General features: G+C 40.5%; 1 protein-coding gene across 2 annotated transcripts in view; it reads right to left on the bottom strand.

Moving 5' to 3' along the window:
• The window catches only part of arhgap42b (Rho GTPase activating protein 42b), a 70,613-nt gene extending 46,931 nt beyond the window's left edge, over positions 1–23,682 (bottom strand). For both annotated transcript variants that reach the window (XM_079553530.1, XM_079553531.1), the window contains exons 1-3: positions 23,433–23,682; positions 9,982–10,077; positions 5,765–5,826 (exon numbers count right to left, since the gene is read on the bottom strand). In XM_079553530.1, the coding sequence (XP_079409656.1) occupies positions 5,765–5,826; positions 9,982–10,077; positions 23,433–23,586 (312 nt within the window). In that variant the 5' untranslated portion in view covers positions 23,587–23,682. The remainder of the gene's footprint in view (positions 1–5,764; positions 5,827–9,981; positions 10,078–23,432) is intronic.
• Between the last annotated feature and the right edge of the window lie 1,409 nt (positions 23,683–25,091).

Raw genomic sequence — 25,091 nt, 5'->3', positions numbered from 1 at the left:
GTCCTACCATGAAAAAGCAGTCAACTCTACTCACATCAGTTTCACGTGAACCAGCACTGACAAGACCTAAGTTCAAATGAGACAAGGTGCAAACTAAATAACTCAATGTTCAGCCACTTGCTCTCCCACTCAGTGATGTCTTTGAACCTATAGTAACAAATGTCCAATGTCGAGTGCTTTGACAAAACACCTCTTACTCTTTCAAACGATGACACCTCACACCGACTGAGGTAATGATGGACATGTGAATTTGCACATCTGACACCTCGTCCTGACATCTCCCCGCACACACAATAGCTCTGCTCTTTTTAGCTGTCATTCCCCACTTTATATCTTTACCACTCAAGATGCAGTGTACTGTTTGGAAATGTCATTCATTACATATAATACAGTAGCAGCTGCCAGAACGGGGAATACAAAGCAGGCACAAATCCAAAGCTTTGGAACTTACTGGCAGTCGCTTGGTTAAAAAGACTCCACAAGCCTTGCAACAAAAGTTTCTCCTCCTTTTACCCATGCCTCTGTTGCCGTCTTTGACTTTGTCTTTATCACAGCTAATGAAAAGACTGAATGTGGCTTGCTCTGCAGGATAAAGGGAACGCCATCTCACTGCATATTCTTGTGTCTTCTGTATACATTTCAAATCATTACCATGGTTTTAGCATGATTATACATTAACAGCAGTCAATTTTACAAATCATGTATTTAGTGCTATAAACAAGACCATTATTTTGACTTGTATATAGTAAAAAAGGCTTTCAGGAAATGTCAGCACATTTGATTAACTATGTATAAATTATAAGCTCACTTTTTCTGGCTCCAGCGCACGGAAAGTGCTTGTGTTTCTGCATTAATGTCACCGTATCGAGAGTTAAGGCCTGATGAATGTTTCAAAATGCATTTTCAGGCATGACTCTTACCTCCTCTTTTAGCCAGATCCACACACTTTACACACTGTGAATGAAGCACAATAAGCTCACAGTGCTTCTCAACAGCTACCCAGTGAAGAGGGTCTGATTAAAAGACAAACCTGCAGCTCCTCTTTCATCAGCTCCACACTTGTTTAAATTGCTACAGGTTACAATGACTGGAGGCAATTCAGCCCCAGACTGTGATGGATCGATTGTATCTTCGGTGCAGAAAACACTGACACAATGAGAAACTTGATTTATATGAGATGTTTAGCCGTGTTTTTAGATATGTGAAAATTACAGGGAGTAGCTGGGGTTACCAGCGAGTGGGCAGGCCAAGTTTATTATGGTCTAGCAGCAGTATATAATAAAACTCAATTAGAACATACAGGTCATTTCTGAATATAAATGAAATAGGTTGGAGTTCCAGCCATGAGGCTGAGGCTGTCAAGAAAAATAGCAGTAAAACTATAAAAAATGCAATGGTATGATGGCTGAGTGATTAGGGCTCTTGCCTCACGGGTTAATTCCCAGATCGTGCAGGGCTCTCTCAGTGGAGTTTGCATGTTCTCCCTGTGTCTAGTTGGGTTTCATCCGGGTGCTCTGGCTTTCCCAATCAGCCCAAAACATAATAGGCTAATCCTGCTATAGGGCATTGTATATCTGAAGATGCCCCCCAAGCACTGCACGCGCCTGCCCACTGCTCCTTACGGGTTGCCCCAGCAACATCGAAGGATGGGTCAAATGCAGAGGACAAATAAAGCACTTCTTTTGTGCTGGTTGCATTGCCCACAAACATGTCACATTTTGTGTATTATCAAAAAAACACACCGCGTAAGATTTCACCCAATGAACAAAATTGAAATACAAGCATTTATTTTATGACAGATGTTTTCACTATTGAAAAATACCCCATTCAATCATGTGCTTTTGCTCTGAGCGGCTCACCTCTGTTAAAACATGACTATAATTTTACCAGGAGTGGGTACGTCTCCAGCCTGTTTCCATGGAGACGTCAACTAAAGTCAGTAGAATTGAGAGTTAAACAAGTTAGGTCCTCATCCAGATACCTTCTTTGATTATCCACTGCAAAAAATGCATTTTCTATGTTGAGCTGGCCATTGAGAGGATGTTTTGTGTTGATGTCAACAGTATAGTACAAAATGTTACGCAGTGTGCCTTTAAAATTAAGATCAAATGTGCAGTAAATCTGGGCAAATGAGATTTCTCAGTAAGGTCGGGTAGTGTTTATTATAGTGGGCAGGACAAATGATAACAGATCAAAGTTTATCCAAAATGACTCATGTTTGTTTCTAAGATGTGCATATTTGATATCTAAGCTCTGGCAAGATTTGTGACCTCTGGATTGGATGAGAGCATTGTTGTGGTATAATTGTGAATTCTGAGCTAACACAACTTGGCACGCACGCTCACAGAGGGGTCAGGGAGGGTTGGCTGTGTCGTTTATGTTCCCTCTCTCAAGCTGGCATTACACGAGTGTGTGAATAACCAGGACAGTAAACAAATCGTCTGGATGTCTCTATGCATCTGGTAAATAAGACTTAATTCTGACTGTGAAATGCACTGACTCAATGGCAAAGGCAATTGTCAAGCTATTTTTAAGAGAACCACAGCAAAACCATATCCTAATTTACTCTTTGACAAGTAACTAATTGGAAACTAAGAAGAAAACATAAAAGGAATTACAAAGGTTCTGCGCAAATTAAATTTGTTATTGTATATCTTTCACTTAAAATTTCCATCATTTGCCTTAATGAAATGGTTGCAGTTTCCTAATCTCAGACGATGTTTCTGCTACTATAATCAATGATAGCGCTGAAACTATTTCTGAATTATATGTACTGGCATCAGATTTTCATGTTTAATGCTACCCTACACAACCCTGCCTGAGCTTTTCTTTTTGCAAATTATGATGGAGCTGTAATGAAATCACTTATTCGTTATTATGGTATGATTTTGTATTTGTTTATTTGGTCGGGACAGTGCGGGTTAATGAACATGCATGGGTCTCATGCATGTAAACATGCCACACCAGATTGTAGCCTTGGGCTAATTTCCATCCGTCGTCCCCCACTCTCACTCTCAAACACACCCTCATTCATCCTGGCCTTTTATGGGACATAAGTGATTTAACAAATTTACAGCACAGTGCAACTTGTCTCTATTTATAAGCTAGTTATATTTGAACACGTCTTTTTGAGACTAGCTATTAGTGGTTTACAGCTCTCTTTCACACATCATGAAGAAAAATCTGCATAATCATTAGCAACATTTCAAAGTTCGAACAACTCATCAAGTGTTTTAATTGGTGATAGCAGTGCACATCACATGTCAACTGCAATTACCAAGTTGTAAATTCCAAAAGAGGAACTCTAATTTTGTTCTTCAAATAAAGTTACAGCGTTTGTGTTCTTTCCTCGAGTGTTATTTGTTGTATAACTGGTCATAATAGGACAAATGTGTAGTTTCTCTCATTACATTTAAATTGAAATGACTTTTGTTTAAAACGACGTGTTTTCAACGGACAGCCCTTGTGCTCGTGAAGTAGCAGTGCTCAAAGTGCAGAGATCAGAGGAGCCTCCTGTGATGTGCTGAAACAAAAGGCGCCTCAGACAGTCAAAAGTAAAGATGATGCAAAGGCTCTGGGTTTAGAGAAAACTCTGCTGCATACATGGATGAGTGTGCCTAAGGATTATAATATATTCTATACAAAGCCTATTGCAGTCAAGAACCAATGTGTTATCTTTAGTCAGGGGTTTTCTAATTCATGGACCGTAAAATACAATGGAGGTTGATCATTTTAATTTGTTCATTAAATTAACATTTTTAGGAGAAGCTGGTAGTCCAGTGGTTAAAGCGACTGCCATATATTGTTGGCTCTCGCAGCACATCACTCCTTTACGCTAAACTGGCCAAAGATGCTAATGTAATTTTATCTTACTTGTTTTGTAATTACATCCTTTAAGAATACAATTTTTCAACGTTTTGAATAATTTGGTCATAGAGGTTTCTGAAACATTCCCAACTTCAAATCTTTTTTTTACATCATTGTCATAATTTAAAGTGCTAAATATGCTACAGGTATTTGAAATGAAGATGTTTACTTTCTGTCATGTTCTTGAAAGAGTAAAAAGTAATTTCATATTATTACATGCTACAAAAATCAAGGAGGAATACTAATAGTAAAAGTAATAGTAGCCATAGCAGTATAAAAAATACAGCAATTCTGAAGCAAACCCAAGCTGATCATAAGGAGGAACCAGTTCATTTCACATTGAACAACCCTGCTCTGATTAGTCAAACGAGGCACAGATTATAGGCTCAAAATGAGACAGCTGTAATAGGCTATGCATCATCAACAAAAGTTAAACAATTTACAGGGGTCAAGAGTGTAAATTTGAATTCATTATCTGGGGATGTCCGCTTGTCAAAATGATTAGGATGACACAATATTCAATACACCGGCTGCGTGGAGGTGACCTCCATTTACAGAGGGCACCTCTGCACGTCATAAAACATGACAACGATTTATTGAGATGAACCATAACTAGCTCTTTTACGTGAAAATGTTTAACTTCATGGACCCGCTTTGATTTTAATGAAGCAATACTGGCTTTTAAAAAAAATCTTTCAATCATATTCACATGCACTGAGTGGGTGAAACGCGGGTGCAGCGGGTAGCGCTCGTGCTTCACAGCGAGACTGCTTCAGGTTTGATCCTCACACTGGGTAATTCAGACACACAGTTGCCTCGTGTGTCTTTGATTGGTATGATTGGTGGGAGGAGACCAGCATGAATGTCAGTCAGCATCAAAATTAGCACAAACCATTCACATTTTTTTTGTATTTCCAAAAATCGATAGGAAAAAGGACATTTATAATCTGTAAGGCAGATTTTTCTATCCACAAAGAGAAACAGACCTATTGATGAAAGAGTAGATTGTACTTACTAAGTCTGATAAGCTGCTCTAGTGCTCCAGGCAGACTGAGGTAATTCTACCCCGAGGCGCCTCACAATACCACCCTCAGACACATACACACTTCTACCATTAAAATCAAAATGGAAATACTCCCAAACCCCTCCCAAATCGCAATTTGTACAAACGTTATCCATATTCAGTTAAAGACAGTGGGAAACGACTGGGCAAAATGGCCTGAAAAACATTTCTTTCTGATAGCCTGGGGTTGTTTGCAATGAATAACTAAAGCAGTAAATTGCAATGGTTAGCGTCTCGAATACCGATAGGGCAGAAGAGCATTCCTGTAACTGGTTGTCCAGGACTGTATATTACTGTATACCACCCTGGGGGCACTCCGCTAACATGCTAGGTGGGACATCTGACCCTGGGCCCCCCCCCCTCCTCCATCGTTCTTGGCCTTTGCGTCATGCCTGGTTTGTCTCGAGACATGCGGCATAGTTGGAGGCTTGTTTTCCGACCTTTAGACAGGGACAAAGCTGCCACTTTTTGTACAACATAAAAAATTACGTCTATAGTCTTGATATCCAGCTGACCTTGAGAATTTATCACACTAAGACATTGCAGCAAAAAGTGAAGACACTGACAGGAGAAATGAATATGAAATTTTAAGCTTAAAGACACCCGAGGCTCGTCAAAATATAATTAAATATCTTCTTTGATCTTACATGAACATAAATAAATAATACAATTAAAATGTAGGTGAAAAACATATACAATTTGTGTTCATCCATTTGTCAATTGGGAGTATTATGAGCATCTAAAAGTTACATCTCAACATTTTGTAATGGCACGTCGTGTGATATATTTTCATTTTTGTTGTTTGGTCTTTGAAAAGGTCAGGAGCTTTCTTACCAGACGGCGTCGTTCCTCTTCCACCGTGTTAAGAAGCTGCGCAAACTCTTTGAAAGACTGGGCTGAAACAAAAAGAAACAAAACAAAATATAACTTACCAAATGTGTAAGACGTGCATGCTTTACTTTATTTTCAGTCCATAAATCTTTATAACCCGACATATGATGAAGTCGTACAACTGTGTCATAATTATGCAAATACACAGATCCACATGTTGCCACATAATAAAAAGGACGTTTAAAAAGTGCAGCAGCTTGGCCGTTAAAGCTCATATGTTGCTGGTACCCCAGGAGCGCTCTCACACACGAGGGGGGAGGTGAAATATCTGTTCCCTGCGCAGCTCCCAACGCTCTCGATGCCGCGCATTTCAGAGCCTAATAAAATCACGCAGCTGTCCAATTTAAGTCCACGATGTGCGGTAAAAAACAATGCTTCAACTGAATGGCCACCACTGATTGCCTCCCTTTTAGTTGGTTTCCCCCCCGCTAAAAACCTTAAAATAAACTGACAGTGTGTAGGGGCGACTGAGGTGCGCGAGAGAAATTGTTGGTCCGTGCCATCTGGGCTTTCCTTGAGCGGCTTATGGCAGTGTACAGTACTATTTCAAAATACAGTACAGTGGAGCTCGTCTGTCATGCGATTGTGTTTCCACAAATCAGTGGCTTCTATTCAGTGAAGATTACAGAGAACTATGCTTTTTGTTCCCTTTTGGACTGAAAGTAATCTGTTTAGCCACTACCTAATGCCACTTACCATATTTACCGGACTAAAAGTTGCTCCATAAGTCGCACCAGCCAAAAAATGCATAATGAAGAAGAAAAAACAGTCATTCCGGAGTATCAGTCGCACCGTTGACAAGCCTCTCCCGGCAGCACATTGTTCAAGCACCCATTAGCGAACTCGTTCCTTTAGCTGTGACCATCCAGCTTTTTCTGTTTTCTCCATTGCAGTAAGAGTAACTTCCACTTTTCGCCAGTCCCTCACAAGTTTCTTGCACACTCCAAACTTTCTTTCTGCTGCCTGATTACCTTTTTTTTTTTTTTTCATTTTCAGGAGTAGCAGATACTGGTACACAAACCAAGAGTGTCCTCTCGCGGCTGTCAGTGTGATAATAACAAACCTGTGAAATTATACATGTTGATATATAAGTCGCACCTGAGTATAAGTCACACCCCCGACCAAACTATGAAAAAAGTGCGACTTATAGTCTGGAAAATACAATAAACAGGTATGAGGGGCGAAAAATATTAGATACGCGTGCAAACATTGATCAAAATGGCCACTTCAACACTTAAATAAGTTGCCGTCAATTAGAATATGTTATTTTGAGAGCATGTGTGTGCATGTGGTAGTGGAGAGAAAAACAGTTGTGTCACAGTAGGGCAGCAATGCACTTGTGTCGTCCGGCTTGCGAATAGTCGGACACACTACAGTCTCTGTTGGTTAGCCCCTGTGTCACCCTTTGTCCAGTCATTTTAACCAGCTAGCTGTCCAGCCTGCCAGCACAGTAACACCATTATCAAGCGCGGGGTTCCTGGCAAAGAGACTATGAATCAACTCCCGACACGTTGGTCCATTTTATACCAAAGCCTTTTTTCTTTTTAAGAACCAGGCGCAATGATTTTATGCCGTAATGCAGCGGGCGGTCCAACCCTCCCATTAACGCCTTTGGCTCCTTTATCAACAGAACTACCACTCGGGGGGTAAAGGCCACAGCAGGAGCCACTGATGGGACAGGATTACTCTGCGACCAGAGGAAATGGTGTCAAAGGGATGTTAGATTTAGCACGCCATTCAATATAGCAAATGAAAGAGCGAGGCTGTATGTGAGATGAGTAAAATGTTTCAACTCGAGAGACCAGCAGAGAAGAAATGCATTTTGACTGTGGAAAGGTTATGTTTCCAAATGGACTCATGAGCATTAATGCAACATACTCAGTGATACATTTTTAATATTGTGCTGGGGCTGCCTCTTAATAGTCAACCACATTCCCTGTGAAGTTTGTATTGCTTTGTTAAACACTGTTTTGGCCTTAGGTAGAATCATTTTGTGATGGTATTCTTTTTTACTAGCCTGGTCAATGGTAATTACATAGAGACAAACCATTTTTTTAACCTGGCATTTTCTCGAGGACTTGAGAAAGCTAGGTGCAACATCAATACAATAACAATGTGACATTTCTTTCAGAGCTCTCCAATTTTGAACCTGTAATTTTCTTCAACCCCTCAGCCATAAACCGGACCGGCCGTACAGGGATACTGCAGCTCGGAGCTTATAGCCCTTATACTTTGAGCTGTGTATTTGAACTTATCAGACTTGTCTCTAGCAGCCCAGAGGTAGCCCTTGGAGACGAACGGCTTGACCTTCTGCGGGAGGAGCATGTAACTTTGTCTGAAAATTCAAATTTCTGCAGCCACATCAATCTTTTGGCCCCATTGATTCCTAGATAACTGGCCTAGAATGTGAATGTCACTGCAGGAAGTCATAGAGCAAAATCAATAAAAGGTCAGGTGAAGCGATCCGCCGGCACGTACAATATCCCCATGTTGTGTGAGGAAGTTAGGAGCATCAAAGTGAGCACACTGATCCTACATCAGATTCTCCACTGGCATTCACACAGGGGTTCGGCTGTGTCAGTCTAACAGCGCTGGGCCATTGATGAGATGATTGATTTCGACACACATTTCATATTTTCCAAGGTGTGATCGTGGCATTTCGTTTGCTTGGTTAGCCGAGCACAATGCGAGAGCATCAGGGGACTGAACAATGGAACAATGGGGAGCATTTATTATGAGCTAAATTTGGTCGATGCGGTAGGAGCTAAACAAGAGAGCTACAATAAAGCCATTAAAAAAACATTACCGGATTTTCCTCCTGCCATCTTGCCTGGTGTAATATCAAAATTTGTAAATCATTTAAAACCCTCACAATAAAAGCTAATCTGCTTTTCCTGATTCAATTAAAAATCAACAATTTCATACAGTGGCATATAAATAGTATAAGTTTCAAATTAGATTTTTTTTATGTCCATGTTATGTTCTTATTTTCTCTGTATATCAATCACTAATCATTTGGCTCGCTGCAACTTTTGCTGGCTTTTGTTTTGGCAGAGTCTTGATATTCTTGTTGAAATGTAAGGCATGTTGAAATGTTGAAATGCTTTTTCTTAATTTCGCTAAAAGCTAGTTTCAAAAATAGGCATTGTGTCAACATCCAGGCCTTATGTAGAGTCCTGGTAGCTGGCTTTGTAAATACTGGACTCATCCCACCATACCAGCTGGTCAGATAAAATGCCTATTAGTTCTTCTACCAAACATGCCAGTGAAGTAGCACAGACAACATAAATCATACAAGCGCATGCATGGCTCTAAAAATCCTTGCACTTGAGCGTGGATTTCTTTTCTGCTGTCCCGCTCATCACACTACAGGTGCTGCTTTGTGAGGAAAATTCAGATGAACATTATGGCCCCGTGTCTAAGAGGTCGATATCCAGTCTAGCCCTCACAGATGGACAGTAATTCGGCAGGCCTTAGCTGCATGAAGCTCAGGCCTCAAGCTGGAGATAATGAGCACAGCAAAAAAAAAGGTCCAGAGAGGACGAGGCAGGCAGGCTGTGAGACCAGCCCATTAGCGGTGGTAGGGCCCTCTGCGCGGCTGCTTTCATATTCCTTATGGAGACTACGGAGTCGCCCCTCCATTAATCTCTGACACTGATCACAATTAGTCCCTTTGATCTGCAATGGGCTTTAAAGAAAGAGTGGAAGCATCATAAGCAAATCAATAGCATTAATTATACATGCACTGTCGACAACTCCCAAGATCCATACTTACACCATCGCATATATTTGCAGGGTGTCCTTCCAACTTTCCCTATAGTTTTTACTAAAATTATTTAACATCATTTCTTGATTTACTGCTTCATTATAGATACAAGTAACTGCAGATCTTACAAAGTGAACATCTTCAATGAAAGGTCAAAGAAAGTTCAAGACTTAAATGAATAGTAGATTAGATGATGTGCTGCTGCTGCACTGTGAAGCCTATAAAGTTTAGACTGTAGCACAGATGCAGGGCCCTGCGCTGGCCTCAATGTCATGTGTCGAGGGACATCTGACAATTTGACGAATATCCCTCTCTCTCCCTGTCTTACGCTGAACGGTTTCAAAAAAGAAGGGAAATGACTGGAGAATAGAATCCAGGGTTATCCTGAACTTACCAATGTTTACTTCATCGTCTGTCTCAGCATCACCAATGCACTCAAACTGAAACTCCAGCAGGGACTGGGAGAACTTCTGGACGGCAGCGGAAAGACCTGCAAGATTAAAAAGAGGTTAAATCAGTGAGGAATTCAAGCTGAATAAAATGCTGTATGTGCCTGCCATGACAATTTACTGGACAGTATGGCCCTTCCATAATAGTATAATAATATCTGTGTAATGCAAAATTCATTGACTCCAAAATGATGCTCAGGTATTCTTACTGAGATTTGTGATGTCTATTAAAAGTTATAGTCTACTAACAGTTGGGACATTGACCCATATTGATACAGTCATAAAGGACTTTACGGCTGCAGTCTTGGCTGAGGACAGTGAGGTGAAGACTAACAGGCTGACCCTGCCATCCCACAGTCTTAAACTTGCCGTGTTTATGAATTATTGTTCAATATTCATTTGCCTATAATTTTAAGACACTGTACAAGACACAAGAGACAACACTATAAGAAATGATGTAGCTGATGTGTCTTTAATAAATAATGACTTTGAGAAAGAAATAAGCCCCACATTATGAATTTCATGTTAAAAAGAAAAAAAAAATCTAATCAGCAAACAATTTTTTTTAAAGTTGCTTAACACACATTTAGAATCAGAGCTATCCTGCTCCCTTGTCTTTTTGTAGTGACATGCCAGCCTCAGTTACATGTCTGTTCAGGATTCATTGATTCGTGTGCAGCGGCTTGCCCTAAAACTGCAGTGTGAGCAGAGTTTGTTGATCTGACTCAATGTGACATCATCAGAAACATGAACTTGAGTTAAAAAACATCTGACGTGATCATGTGGCTGGAAAAGTGAGCTGTTTGGCTAGTCACAACTTCTTACAACCAGGATATACAGTAAGTACAAAACACAAAATGTTTTCTTTTCTTTTTTTGTTTTTTTTACCACTACTACCAGAAGAAGCCAAATACTGGGTTTTTGATAAGTAGCAAAAAAACGTAACAATGTCATGAGCCTTGTCAACATACATAAAGATAATGTATTTAAAACAAAAGCCCTGGGTCTATCTACAGCCTGTATGTCCATGGGAATGGATCTCTCCATCTGTGGATCTCCCTGAGGTTTCTCTTTTCTCCCACTTGGTTTTCGAGTTTTTCCTTGCCAGGTAGGAGAGTCTAAGGACAGGCGACGCCCCTGAGGATCGTCACCATTTGCTGCTGACTGTTTATTTGTTCATTACCTCTGTTTGGACATTATGTGACACTACATTTGCCCGAACATTACATTGTTTTGTTTCATTGTCTTCCCTGTGAGGCAACTCCTCATTGATTGATTGATTGTTTGAATCACAGCAGGGGGTTCAAATGTTGTGACCAGATCCATATTAATCACTTAATGACATGATGATGCAGCTCGTAGTTACATAAAGGTGCTTGTGTGGGTCTTCTGCGCTGGCTCCGTGGGTCAAAGAGAGGGATGAGTCTTAAGAGTGGGATGTAGACTATTTTAGCCGAATTGATAATGGAAGCTTATGCCAATTTGGGCTTGCTAAAATGTGCTTTGACATTTTAAACAGCCGCCCACACAGTTTGAAATGTACGTATTTTTCTCATTCATTTCACTGTTGACAATGACTCATTAGTAATTGTCTCAACCTTTCTTCTGCCTTCACTTCAAGGAAACGTAAAGAAAGGATTCTTCAGAGGAAACGTCGCAGCATATAGCACGAACTATGCAGATACCCTCATTTACACAGAACCTCGCTAAGTGCTATGTAAGTCCAAAACCCTAATGTGTTTGCTGGAATGTTGTTTTTTTTGTTGGCACTTTAAAGATTTCATTTAGAAACTTTAGCCCGGAGAATCAGAGCTACCCGAACCCTTTTTTTTGTAATATAACTTATAATAATGTCTAGATGCACAAATGTTCTATGTAGTAATACAAAATGCCACCACAGGGAATAAGAGGAGACTGTCTTTTCTTTCCGCCAGTTCACCGCAGCAGCAGAAACCTCCGCCTCCTCAGCTTTTACCTCTCTTGCTATTGTCAAGCCCTGGGGGAAGATGCCAGGCTGATATCAATGCAGTCTGCACAGTATTAACTGCAGATTTGAGATCAATAGTGTAGTGCGGTTGTCTGGAGAGCGTGCGGAGCTATCAATAATGGATGATCTTTTAGCACTGGCTTACAGACAGGCCCAAACCCACAAAACAAACTCTGCTGCTTCAACAAATACTGTCAACCGAGTCCACGTATTCCTAAAAGGCATGTCAGTCAAACTTTGCACATGAGGAAAAACAGGGAACATTTTTTTTTAACATTTTCTACTACTGTATGCACTCTTGGCACCAACCACAAACTAAGGAGTGAAGCTCAGAGCCATTTGTTGCACCTACAATCAGTGCATGCCATACGTAACACTTAAGTAACAACTAAATGCATGTCCGGGCTGGTTTTTGGATTCGAGCTCAGAGCAAAGACATGGCCCGGGGAGAAGATGATCCTTCTAAAGGGGTGAATGATGAATATTTTACCAGATTTGGATGATTCATATTCTGTGTTGCGCTGTGTGCTGCTAATAAGAATGCACAAGCTCCGCCAAAGTCACAATCCTCTAACTAAGCTCAAACAAAATCACCTTGGTTTCCCACTCATGTTTCAATCCTGATAACAGCGCACGAGAATACCAGCCAAAAACGCTGTAGTACGTGAGAGAGTTTTGTGAACTATAAGAATACAAAAATATAGTCAAAATGTACAAAATGCTAGTTAACGCCCAGTAAAAAGTATTATCTCTTCAACAAGAAGTCTGGCCACACTTTGAGCAGCCCCTGTTCTAAATCCATCTCCCCAAAAAATAAAATATGATTTACAAAAGAGCAGGGTCAGTGCCATAACAGCTAGGGCACGTCACGATAACAAATTTGAAGTTCGATATATTGAGGCAGGAAAGTATCGCGATAAATGATATTATTGACTCTAACAATACTAGACACAGTCAACTCTCATTTGTTCTAAAAGTGCATCTTCATATCCTAAAATACCACCCAAGCTGCAAAAAACATGAAATATAATGTAACTCAATTTGCTTCAGTTAGAAATCAAAGTTTTACAAGAAAAAATAGGGGGGGAATGCTAATACATGCACTGACGATAAATCTAGAGCTAAAAAAGTAGTAACAGCTTCTAAATGGAGGTTTAAAACCTGAAAAACACTATTTCCGACCATGCTTAATAGTGATTTGATTTCGAAATGGACCCGGACCATGAGAGTGAAACTTTAGCATACACTTAAGTCACAAATAGTAATGAGAAGAGTTGGGACATAAAGTTCTGCACGGAAACAAAAGCCCCCAAAAAGTGCAGTGAAAGATGAAATGAAATCAGGAGTGCAAAGAAAAAAGAAGGAAGTAATGCAGGGGCATTTAAGTTACCTCACAGTACTACGACTCCCTTGATATTACAAGCTTTTTGCATCTCTCTGACAGAAGTGAGATTTCAAAAACGATCAAATCCGCCGGTCCCGATCCCACTGTGGCTTTAAGGGAACAATAAAGATACGATACAGAACACTGAAAGCAAGTTTAAAATATTGATAGCTGACAAAATATTGAAATAAATTGCTACATGGAGATGGGGGGCAGTTAAAGACCAAAACGTGATACAGTCAAAGGAGAACGTGCCCCTCCAAAACTTTTATTGATCATCAAGCAACATCCGCAAAAGGACGAGTAGAATTTCGACACTTCACTAAAGTTTTGATCACGAGCAGCGTGAGCCTTGAGTGCCATGGCGTGTGACCTTCTGTAATGATGGTCTCCCAGTGTGCAGCTTGTGATGTGAGTGAGAGAAGTGGGGAACAAACAGCGAGGGCGCCGTATCATTCTGAGCACAGGTTGTAATTAAGGTGAAGCCCTGACCACACGCACACACACACACACACCTACACACACACACACACCTACAAACACACAAACACACACACACACACACACACACACTGATTCTCCCTCTCTCTCCCTCTCTCTCTCTCTGTGAGGAAGAACTATGGCTGCCACTCACCACACATTGCAAGGCCTCATGGGTATCCTTTATCTCTGTCTCCAGGGCAACCACTACTACCAAATTCCATCTGCTGACAAAACACAGACAACACTGCAGGGAAGTCACTGCTGTGCCTCCAAACTGATCGAGCCAGCCTTTTACAGCCCAGATCAGGTAGAAATTACCAATGAAGACAGGGCAAAGGTCACTATACAGTTTGCACACTGTCTTTTGAAAAAGGAAAATATTAGAATTATGTAATAGCTGCCGGCATTTACTATAAACAGAGAGCTAAATGCACTCAAATACATTACAAGATTGCAATGTTGAAATTGAGAAATCCAAAAAAGTGCACTCAAGACCAATCCATTGACCACGGGGGCAAATCTTAATTTTAGATGTGAAATGATTAATTCGAGCTGTATTCTCTACAAAGTATTCATTATTTGGGAGCTACCACATTTACTGAGGGAGTTTCTTTCTTAACATCTGTTTCTTGAAAAACACTTCCTTAAAGGAATAGGCCACCGTTTTTACATACTAAGATATGTTCTTACCTCACTTTAGACGTGTTAATATATCCCCGTCTGGTCTTTGTCCGTGCGCTCTGCCAGGCAAACGGAGCACATACGCAGCCTCTCCCACATGTCATATAGCTCCAAAAAAGCTCACGATAGAAGCTACCAAGCTCATCCACGTGTTCCCTATTTAAATAAAGTTACGTGAAGTGTTTTCATGCGAAGTATATTTACCCAGAAATGTAGCATGTCGATTTTATAAGCAAATAAAAAGGGGGACTATATTGTGAGGCGTAATGATACGAGGAGTAAAACGTCCGCGCAGTAACTCCTAAAGGTTATTGACGGAAGTGAGCGGGGGAAGTCTTTAGGAGTTACTACAGTCTATGGTTACTACGCGGACGCTGTGCTCCTCGTATCATTACGCCTCACAATATAGTCCCCCTTTTTATTTGCTTATAAAATCGACATGCTACATTTCTGGGTAAATATACTTCGCATGAAAACACTTCACGTAACTTTATTTAAATAGGGAACACGTGGATGAGCTTGGTAGCTTCTATCGTGAGCTTTTTCGGAGCTATGTGACATGTGGGAGAGGCTGCGTATGTGCTCCGTTTGCGTGACAGAGCGCACGGACAAAGACCAGACGGGGATATACTAACTCGGCTAAAGTGAGCTAAGAACATATCTTAGTATGTAAAAACGGTGGCCTATTCCTTTAAGCTTTAACACATCATCAAAGCAGCCACTGACATTTCAGGAGTGTTTTGACACTTTGATTAATCAGCTCAGCAGGATCTGGCAATAAATAATGAGGCAATGCAATGTCACCTATACCTGCTCAAGCCAAGATTGCCAAAATATTTGAATTAGCTTTTTTTTTAATGTCATACATAATCTGTTCACATGTCTGAGCAACCGTCTCTGACCTCAAACAAACTCAAAATATACAATGCTGCACTCGTAAATGTTTTAAGTATTGGAAAAATGTCCATTGGAAGGGCACAAGCTGAGACATGTCGGACGTCAATCACTCACACACTCCACACAGCACTAATGACAAACAGCAGCCGCTGTTGCCCTCTTTAATAGTGCTGCAACTTTTAATAAAGTACTGAGATGAGCTTTTAGCCTCTGAAAGTCACACACACTAATATCTTAGAGTATAAATCAAGTGTGAGCCCAATGCATTCATCAAATCAACTTTTACTTCATACCAGTGCTATTGACATATATTTACAGGTACGTTTGCCGGTATGTTTGCACAGTTTACCTACATTACTTTCTATGAGCGCTAACAAGCATAAACAAAGGCACAAATGCACTAAGTCAAAGCACTGTGTTTTTGTACATCAGCCTTTAGCAACAAACACCAGTAGGTTCTTTCTCTTGTCAGCGAGACGCCGCTGATTTAAGATGAGGAGGTCTTCAAAGAGGATCATTGTGGGCACCAGCTTAACGAGAGACGCTGAATCTCTTTGATGCAACAGTGGGGTGCATTGTGCCACTTTGATTCCATTTGGAGGGATTGTAACCTGCAGATAGGGCCTTTAGGTAGACTCGCTCACCTGAGCACCACTGAGTCTTTCTGTCAGTGGCCCAGCGGGGCAGGAGCGCTAGTGTGAGAGGAGAGCCTCACAGCAAACCCAACACCTCAGTCAGTCTGCTGCTTCCAACAAGCACACTGCACTTCGTCAATTTAAGTCCACTATTCCAGAGTTCTTACCTTGCCTGCAAGCTGAATCTCGCAGTGTTTGTGAGTTCACAAAGACACAAGAATCCATCTTGTACTGCTCTCACCAATCTGTTCGAAAACCAAACCACCAGTGGTTTGGGCCACATGAATATACAAAAATAATGCCTCTACGACGGAAAAAACAGAGATATACAGCTACAGACTTACAAACATGCATGACATTTTTCAAAACTAAATATCTAATGGATTTACGATGTGGTTGATAAAATCAGCAGCAAATGGCCGATGTGTGCGCTGGAATCATTTCATACTGCACAGCAGCCTGGGGACCATGGCCAAAATGTTTGCATGGATTTGGGAATCAATCAGAACGAGGAGGGACGGCAAGACGATGACTAGTCGATATACGGAAGCTTGTAGTTTGTTTACAGATAAAAAATAAAAGAAGATGACAGCAGCAGATGCGACGCAATTTTTCGATCAAGCTTTAGACCGTGTTCTAAATAGTTTAACTCGAAAGTTTACAGTGGGTACGTCATACGTCATCGGATACGATGATATGATTGGCTATGGCTACGTGCAGACACATGATAGACATTTGTAGTGCCCAATAAATGACCATGGACAATCGTAAACCACACCTCCAAAATGAATTTGTGGTCCTCAGACTAAATATCACTTGTTATTTTAGTTAGGCTAAAAAAGTACATCCTCTCCCAGCTGGAGTGATCACAGACTGATATCAGCACTAATGTTGCTGTCACTGTAATATCAGGGGTATAGTGACATTTAGGGCAGCGCTGCACATATCAGTTGGAATTGCAATTGTAATGGTCACAAATAGCAAATATTTAGTCCACAGAAAACAACAACAAAAATAAAGTATTAAAGAGGATATGTAAATCTAACAAAGGAGTTTATAAGCTCCTAAAGTTGAAACAACACCCCGTACGTATAGACATCCGTCCGTACATACATACATACAGTACATATACGTGCATACGTATATGTGTGGCCTATGTCTGTGCACAGATATGCATTAAAAAGAACAGACCTAAATTATAGAACAATCTCTACAGACTGACACATGGCAGCTTGTGAATTTGTCCATTGTGAGATCAATAGTCCTATCTTATCTTATCGTATTCCCACTGGTTTATTCCCATGAAGTCCCATATGTGCCCTCAAATTCCCATGGAAAATTTCCAGTGCTGATAATTCACTGAATTTGCAAGCCTACATGAAAGAGAGTTGGGCAAGTATTATCATCACACCATCATGTGTTAACTTGGATTAGACTTCTCTCACTGAGCAGTGAATTTCTGACTTTAGCATCTGTTATCTCAACAACATCACAGACATCTACTGTTTAAATAAAACAAGCAGCGTGTAGATTCAACGTCCAACGCCTTATAGTGATGAAAAAATAATTGTGATCAGTGTATGTTTACTTAGCGAGACAGAAAAGGTCCTAAACGTCTTAGATAATACTGTATTTCCTAAAAGGGAAAATCAACACATGTAGCTTTGCACCATTGGGAGTGTATTTTCTGCCAAACGTGCAGAGTGCCCTGGACATTGGACAAACTGGCTGCTACACAAACAGTATAAATTATGCAAAAGAAAATATGTTGCACTGAAGAGGGTCTTCTTTCAATGTTGCAGGGCAGAACCACAAACGGTTTTGTCCGATTTGGCGTTAACAAAATACATAATACACAAATCCCACAGCTATGTAGGTACGCTGCTGCTGAGGAGTGTTCAGTTACCAGGGTCATTAAAGGTCCTATATCATGCAAAATCGACTTTTTTGAGATTTTAGCCATGTTGTTATGCTATTTCCTTAACAAAAACACCCCCAGAGTGTTTTTTGACTTCATTCACGCAGTTCTCAGCAATCCTCCTGAATCCTGCTCTCTGAGCAGCTGCTCCGCCCTCTCGTAAATGACTGACTTGCTCAGTTGTGTCATCACAGCGGAACGGAAGTGCTCGGCGTCTGTAATGTAATGCCTTACGGCCTGATTTTAATTTGTAGAACAGCTTTTTCATTGTTTCTGTCATAAGAGAGAAAGAAAGAGAAAAAAAAGCATCCCCTGAGCGTCTGAACAGATGTCATGTTTGCGCTGCAGCTGTGAAGATGGAGCTCATCGTAACCTATTCTGGACACACCTGTTCTTTTTTCTTACCTACCGATAATGTCACGGAGAAAAAGAAGCGCGTTTGGCTACGAAGACTTTATTCAACTTTCCTAAAGAAGAGGCCACTTGTCAGGAGTTGTTTTTTCACTCCGGGATTCGGGTACTATCAGCCAAAATAATTTTTCTGAGCGTCACTGATGGATGTTTGTTGAACCTTCACCAGAATCAAAGTGGATTCACTTTTATAACCAACACGTGTCCCATAATGTAAACAGCGATGGACCAGAGTGGTGAGTTTATCAAAACGCGTGTTAGCTTTTGATAAGCTTGTGTGTTGAAGGAGTTGTCAACTCCTTATAACTGCATCGTGAATGGTAAATGGTCTCAACTTATATAGCGCTTTTCCACCTACATTAGGCACTCAAAGCGCTTTACAGCAAGGATCCACTCACCCATTCATACTCTCATTCATACACCAATGTACGCAGACACTGGGGGAAATATGGGTGAAGAGTCTTGCCCAAGGACACAACGACAGTATGCACTTTCAGGAGGTGGGATTTGAACCCCCGACCTTCCGATCATGAGACGATCATGAGTAACTTCACTAATTGCTGTTTATTTATATTACGTAAAGTTGTATGTGCGGAGAGAGGGGGCGGAGTTAACTGAATTGAAGCGTTGTGTCTTCCGGGTTTGAAAAATACCTCCAGAATACACATATATTTATCACAAAAAATAGTGCTCCATAGCGGTAGAGGTACAATATATCATATAAATGCCTATCCTTAACGGAAATGGAGAAGAACAAAGCTCACAGCAGTTAAAACCAAAATAAATAAATAAAAAACATCTCTTTGGCAAATTGAAGGATTTAATTTAGGCATATTTTACCGTACACACTTTAGACAAATTAAACAAAAAGAGTAAGAAAATCTGCCACACATGAAGAGCTGTATGTTTTGGCGGGAAAAAAACAAAACGAAACAACAGACATTTAAAAAAAGGATATATAGGAAAGAAAAATGCTATGGAGGAGCAGCCAAACTGTGTTCACCGTGACAATCACTTTGACTGACAAGGCATAATCAGCACAACAAACCCTGGTGCGGAAACAGCCTTTTGTGGGCTGCCGGAGAGAGAGGGGAAGGCAGCTTTTAGGAGTAGGCTACAACGTCTAACCCTCTTCATCAAAATCTGCTGGCGAGAAAAAAAAAAAAAAAAAAACCCATCTGGCTCCCACTGCCACATGTGCTGCTGTGATCCCGCTCTATTGCCAAACAAGCCACATAATGTATTCATGCATTTCATTTTCATTACACGAGTTCAAATTCAGCAGAATGGTCAAAGCAGCAGCCCCATCGACAGTAATAGGAATAATATATAATCCCGCTGCACCATCACAGTCACACAAGAAAATGGCAAACGCACACAACAGCTAAGCGGAGGGACGCAAAGCCAAATGGTCTCTGTGGGAGGATGGGGGCGGTTACGCGAGCGTGTTTACAGGACGTTTCCTGTAGCCGAGCCTTGAGAGCATCATCAGTCCCCAGACAAACAAACACTCATGTTCCAATACTTTGGTGTGAAATGCCATCTGACAAAGTGCTCATGGCGTGACAAGAAGTCCAAAAATCACTCACTCACAAGCAACTCACAAGCAACACAAATAAAAAAATAAATATAAAGCTAATCTTACAACAACTACAACAATAGGCCTGCATATACTTCCTATCTTTCTGGAGTAGGGCTGCACAATATATTGCCAAATGAACATTATCGCTATATCCATATCACAGGGAGTTATATCAAGAAATGTATCAAAAGATTACTGAAGTCTTCTATTCGACCGACAAAAACAAAAATAATATTGCAGTTTTTTCTTATATTGTGGATCCATAATGATCCATAATGGCAACAATCCAAGCAAATATGTGCTGACCACCCTCACCCAAAGACACCCTCTACATCCCAGATACAAAGAGTACATCCCATAAACAGATACATAATACAAGGAATATAATTAATCAAAACAAGATTTACTAACACTTAATTTATGTACAGCATTATGTATATATGCAAGTATATATGTCATGAATGTATGTTAAAATGTCGCAAAAGCTGCACATGTTAATGTAAAAAATGATGTAAAAAATGTATATATATTGTACATTGAACTCGGAATAAACAATCAATAATAATAATACAGCTTCTTGAAACTGCAATATTGCACAGATCAACAGTTCAGTCGTGTGCAGCGGCCTGACCTGTCTCTATCCTGAACTGCTCTTGGCCACTGAATAGCTGTCAAATGTTAAACGTTTCTGTCCCATAAGTCTGAATGTAATATTTCATCATTGTGCAAATCACAAGCACAACCATCCATGACCCCTATTGGCTATGTCAGTCGAGAGCAGTCTTTGCCCACATAAGATGGCATCTCATTTTGCTAGTGCTGGCTTTTCCCAGAGCTCGTACAGAAGTTTTCTCCACAGGGTAACCTCTGGGTGAATGTTCTCTTCCTATAGCTTCCGCAGGACGATTAAAGCCGTTAGATTTCATCTTCAGGAGGTCAATATTTACAGAGTTTAGCACACTATAACAGCATTGACTACATTGGTAATTCATTAACAAGTCATTGTTATTTGGCATTGCTTAAATACTTTGAAGCAGTGTAACAAAATAATATGAGATACAGGGCACACAATTGTGGATTTTAGGATAAATAACGGGAAAAAATGTTATAATTGTGCAATAAAAGAAAATAAACACAAAAAATGGTTGCGTTATGTACTAGCTATAAATAACACTAAACTGGATAAGTTAATAAGGAAAGGCTCAGTTTGTCCTCCCTCAATTTTTAATATCTTCCGATGTTGAGTTATTCTCATTAATACTACACAACTTCATATGCACACGTTCCCGAAAGTGCCGTCTCAGCGATCTGTTGGAGCTATTACAGCTGATGTATTAATGTGAAAGGCAACCTTGGTTCAATTGCTCTGTTCTAATGCATAGCACATGTTATAACAAAGAATTATAGTCACTGTGTCATACTGAACCTGGAGACGATTACTATTTAAAAAGGTCTTTGAAAGGTCTGCTGGCAAAGTCGACACTGATGGCGGGTCATAAAGTGTCATAAACCTTAGAGGAGTCCTAAGTTAAGTGGCATCGATGATTTACAATGCTTTGTGGATTGTTAGGGGATGTCTAGTGGTCACTGCAACACAAATACACTGATTTAAATGGCTAGATGTGGTTGTAATTCTCATTCAACATGTATGTACTTTAGTTTTCCACGCACTATCCTTCATATAATTATGTGCAGGTTTTTTTTTGTAAAGCCACCATGGAAATGTGCCATAGTCTTATCTGTATGGCTGTCATGATAAATACTATATTGATTTATCATCCAATAAAAAACAGATAAACAATACATTTTTGGCCTAGAAAACTTTGATGTTTAACACAATTGAGTGCAAATTGAGTTTCATAATATTTAATGTTTATTGCAGCTTGCGTGGTATTTTAGGATATTATGATGCACTTTTGGAACAAAGCTTTATTGTCATTTTATACCTGAGAGTTGACAGTATCTAGTATAGTTATAGTCAATACTATCGTTTATCGCGATACTTTCCTGCGTAAATATATCGAACTTCAAATTTGTTATTGTGACAAGCCTATTTACCCGTGTATTTTTTTTTTATCCAGATCAATAAACAGTTATGTTTACTGAGTGGGACAAAGGCCAATGGAGGTCTTATTTAGTCTTAACTGGATGCATGGGACTTTCCTGCATCTCTTGCGGCACTGAAGAAACCATTCTGTCATACAGCCCACCTGAGGTGCTCTCCACAGAGGGGGTAGTTTTCCAAGAAAAAAGTCCTCTGAAATGGGTTTGGCCTTCAGGTGCCCTTCAGAATGGCATTCTTTTAAATACAGTGATAAAACATTTCAATCCAACAGCCTGCTGCTCACTTCTCTGTGCTCCTCTTGAAATGAAATTACCCCACAGTAACGACACACTGAACTGTGGCTGAACGTCTGAATGTCAATGACAAAGCCGCTGCAGAGAGAACGGCATGCCGCTATGAGCTCCTTTTTTTTTTTAAAGCAAAAAAAAAACAGTGCAGTCAGGAGCATGTGATAAACATCTGAACTGCAATTTCAAACTCACATCTTTGTCTAGCAGCTTCTTCTACACATGGTCCAGACAAAAGCTTGTGGCAGGAAACACAATGTTATAAGAGAACTTTCTGCTACTCGAACTTACAAAATCAATTATTTATAAAAAGCAAACCTTACCTATAGATACAATGCAACTATAGGTAAATAAACCTAAAGCCTCACATTTCTCACCTTCTTGTCATAACCACACTTGTGAAGTCAAAGCAAGGACTGAGTGATGTCTGTGGTTCGCTTCAGTTTCCGTTGGGTATACACTGACTTTGCTTGAGATTACTGAGATTTGCTTGTCATGCAACTTTATTGTCCAACTCATCCTTTCTCTTAAAGTGAAAAATAACTTGCTGCAAATCTGCTTTTATTCACAGGCAGTGTTAAGAAGGAATAGCCCTATCACATCACTTCTTCTTCTCCTAATTTCCGGTCGTTCAATTCATTACATAACACTTTGTCCCCTCTGTTACCTGGGCCTTCTGCCTTAGACAAGCACGGTGCCTATCATTGTAATGCAACCTTGTACCATTTTGATTCATGAACAATATTTCATCTCGTGTGCCAAGCCTGTGTGAGCTGGGGCCACTTAGTTAGTGCAGGGCCCTCAGTAGCCAATTACTACCGCCCCTGAGCGCAGCGCAGCCAAGAAAAGACAAACGCAGACAAATGCACGGGAAACCCATCAACATCTCTGTTATTTTAGGTGCAGTCTACCCACGGGCGTTCACGTAGTGCTTGACATCAGCGTTGACGAGCCACAATGGAAACGGCAGCATCCCATACGAGGCGCGCGGTGGACTTCGTGTGCACAACGTAGAGTCAACAAAGGAGGCAGAAGCATGAGGTCAAAAACACTGTCGTGAACTTACTTTTCAGCGCGGTGATGAGCATGTTGCCATCCTTGATAAGGTCTTTGATGAACTTATTGGTGCGCTCCAGCTCTATTTCGTGGCATTTCAGTCTTTCTCTGAAGTCTGGGCTGTCCAAAAATGAGTCGCTAAACTCCAGCGTAGGGAGCCCCATTGTCGCAGCACAAGAAAATGCAGTCGTTTTCAAAGATAACTCGGCATATAAACGTTTTTTTGTGTGTCTCCTCACCCAGGAGTGCGCACGTCTCAACGGGTCCCTTCAAAGTTTTGCTGCTCTGCTTTCTTCATTACTTCCGCCTCGTCTTTTAGTGCGCCCTTTACCTTAGAGACTGCGGTGAAGGTCTGACTCCTGCTGGATATTTGGGGTCAGCTTAACAAAAGTAGAACTTTCTTTTTTTTTATACGGCACAGACTTTTTCACACGCTCTATCACAGCATGTCAAATCACTACCTTTGGAGTAATATGAAATTAATGATGTCACTGTCTTGCGTTTCTTATCAACAAAGTATTTAGGTTCACGTGGCATCGCAACATCCGTGACCGTAGCTATGGTAACTGTGGTAACTGGTGAACTACAGATTTTTTTTGTCTTAGTTTTTGGGTTGAGTTATTACTGGAAGAATCCACATGAAACAAAAACTGTATCCAAGTTCATTGTCTCCTCTATCATCACACATAAACCAATGTCCCATTATTTTCTCTGAAAGGCGTCCAAAAGTGGTGACAATATTCGAAAACATGAGCGTGATGTTGGCCAGTAGAAAGGACTTTCAGACATAAAAATAATATGGTGGGTTTGTAAAAAACATTTGTTAATTTTCGTTCTGGAGATTTCTTACATAAACAGTATTTCTCCTATAGAGTTGTATTGGCCCCTGCCCTCCACCTGGCATTACGACATCATTCTAAATAGTGAACACAACCTATAACCTATAAATTATCACCTAACTGCCTTAGGTCTGTTATGTATCGGTGAAAAAAGTAAATAAATCAAACTATTAACCTGACCTGACCCTCTGATGAGGCAATGGTGATGATGATGATGATGATGATGATGATGATGACGATGATGACGATGATGACGATGATGACGATGATGATGATGATGACGATGATGATGATGATGATGATGATGATGATGATGATGACGATGTTGATGGCGATGATGATGATGATGATGATGATGATGATGATGATGATGATGACGGTCCACAGAATATTTGGATTCTTCCCTAAGCTCAGTCACCTGAAATGAGCTCAGAGTAGAGCTGCTGCTCCACAATAAGGAGCGCTGTGAGGAGGTCTGGCATCTGTTCTGGATTGACTCCTGGATGCCCCTCCGAGTCTTCAAACCATGTCCAATGGGGAGCAGGCCCCAGGGAAGATACACAGTAAGAAGTCATGGGACTCACCTCTAAATAAGCAGATGAATATGGATGGATAAGCTAAGTGACTGGTGTGGTCCTGTCATTTGGAAAGTTTTTCTCCAAAGTTAAGGATTATCCAATAAATTGACCAACTGGATACTGATCTTGACCAAAAAGCAGATGTTTCACCACAGAGCGGCTTCTTCACAGACTTTAAAGCCAAGAGTATCCAGTCATCAGTAAATTTGAGGGTAACAACACATTATCACATTGCTGTGACTGTGGCCTGTT

The sequence above is a fragment of the Gobius niger genome, assembly GCF_951799975.1.
Source record: "Gobius niger genome assembly, chromosome: 1".
NCBI classification, from domain to species: Eukaryota; Metazoa; Chordata; class Actinopteri; order Gobiiformes; family Gobiidae; genus Gobius; species Gobius niger.
Note: the sequence above shows the minus strand (reverse complement) of the source record. Positions and strands in the feature narration are given on the sequence as shown.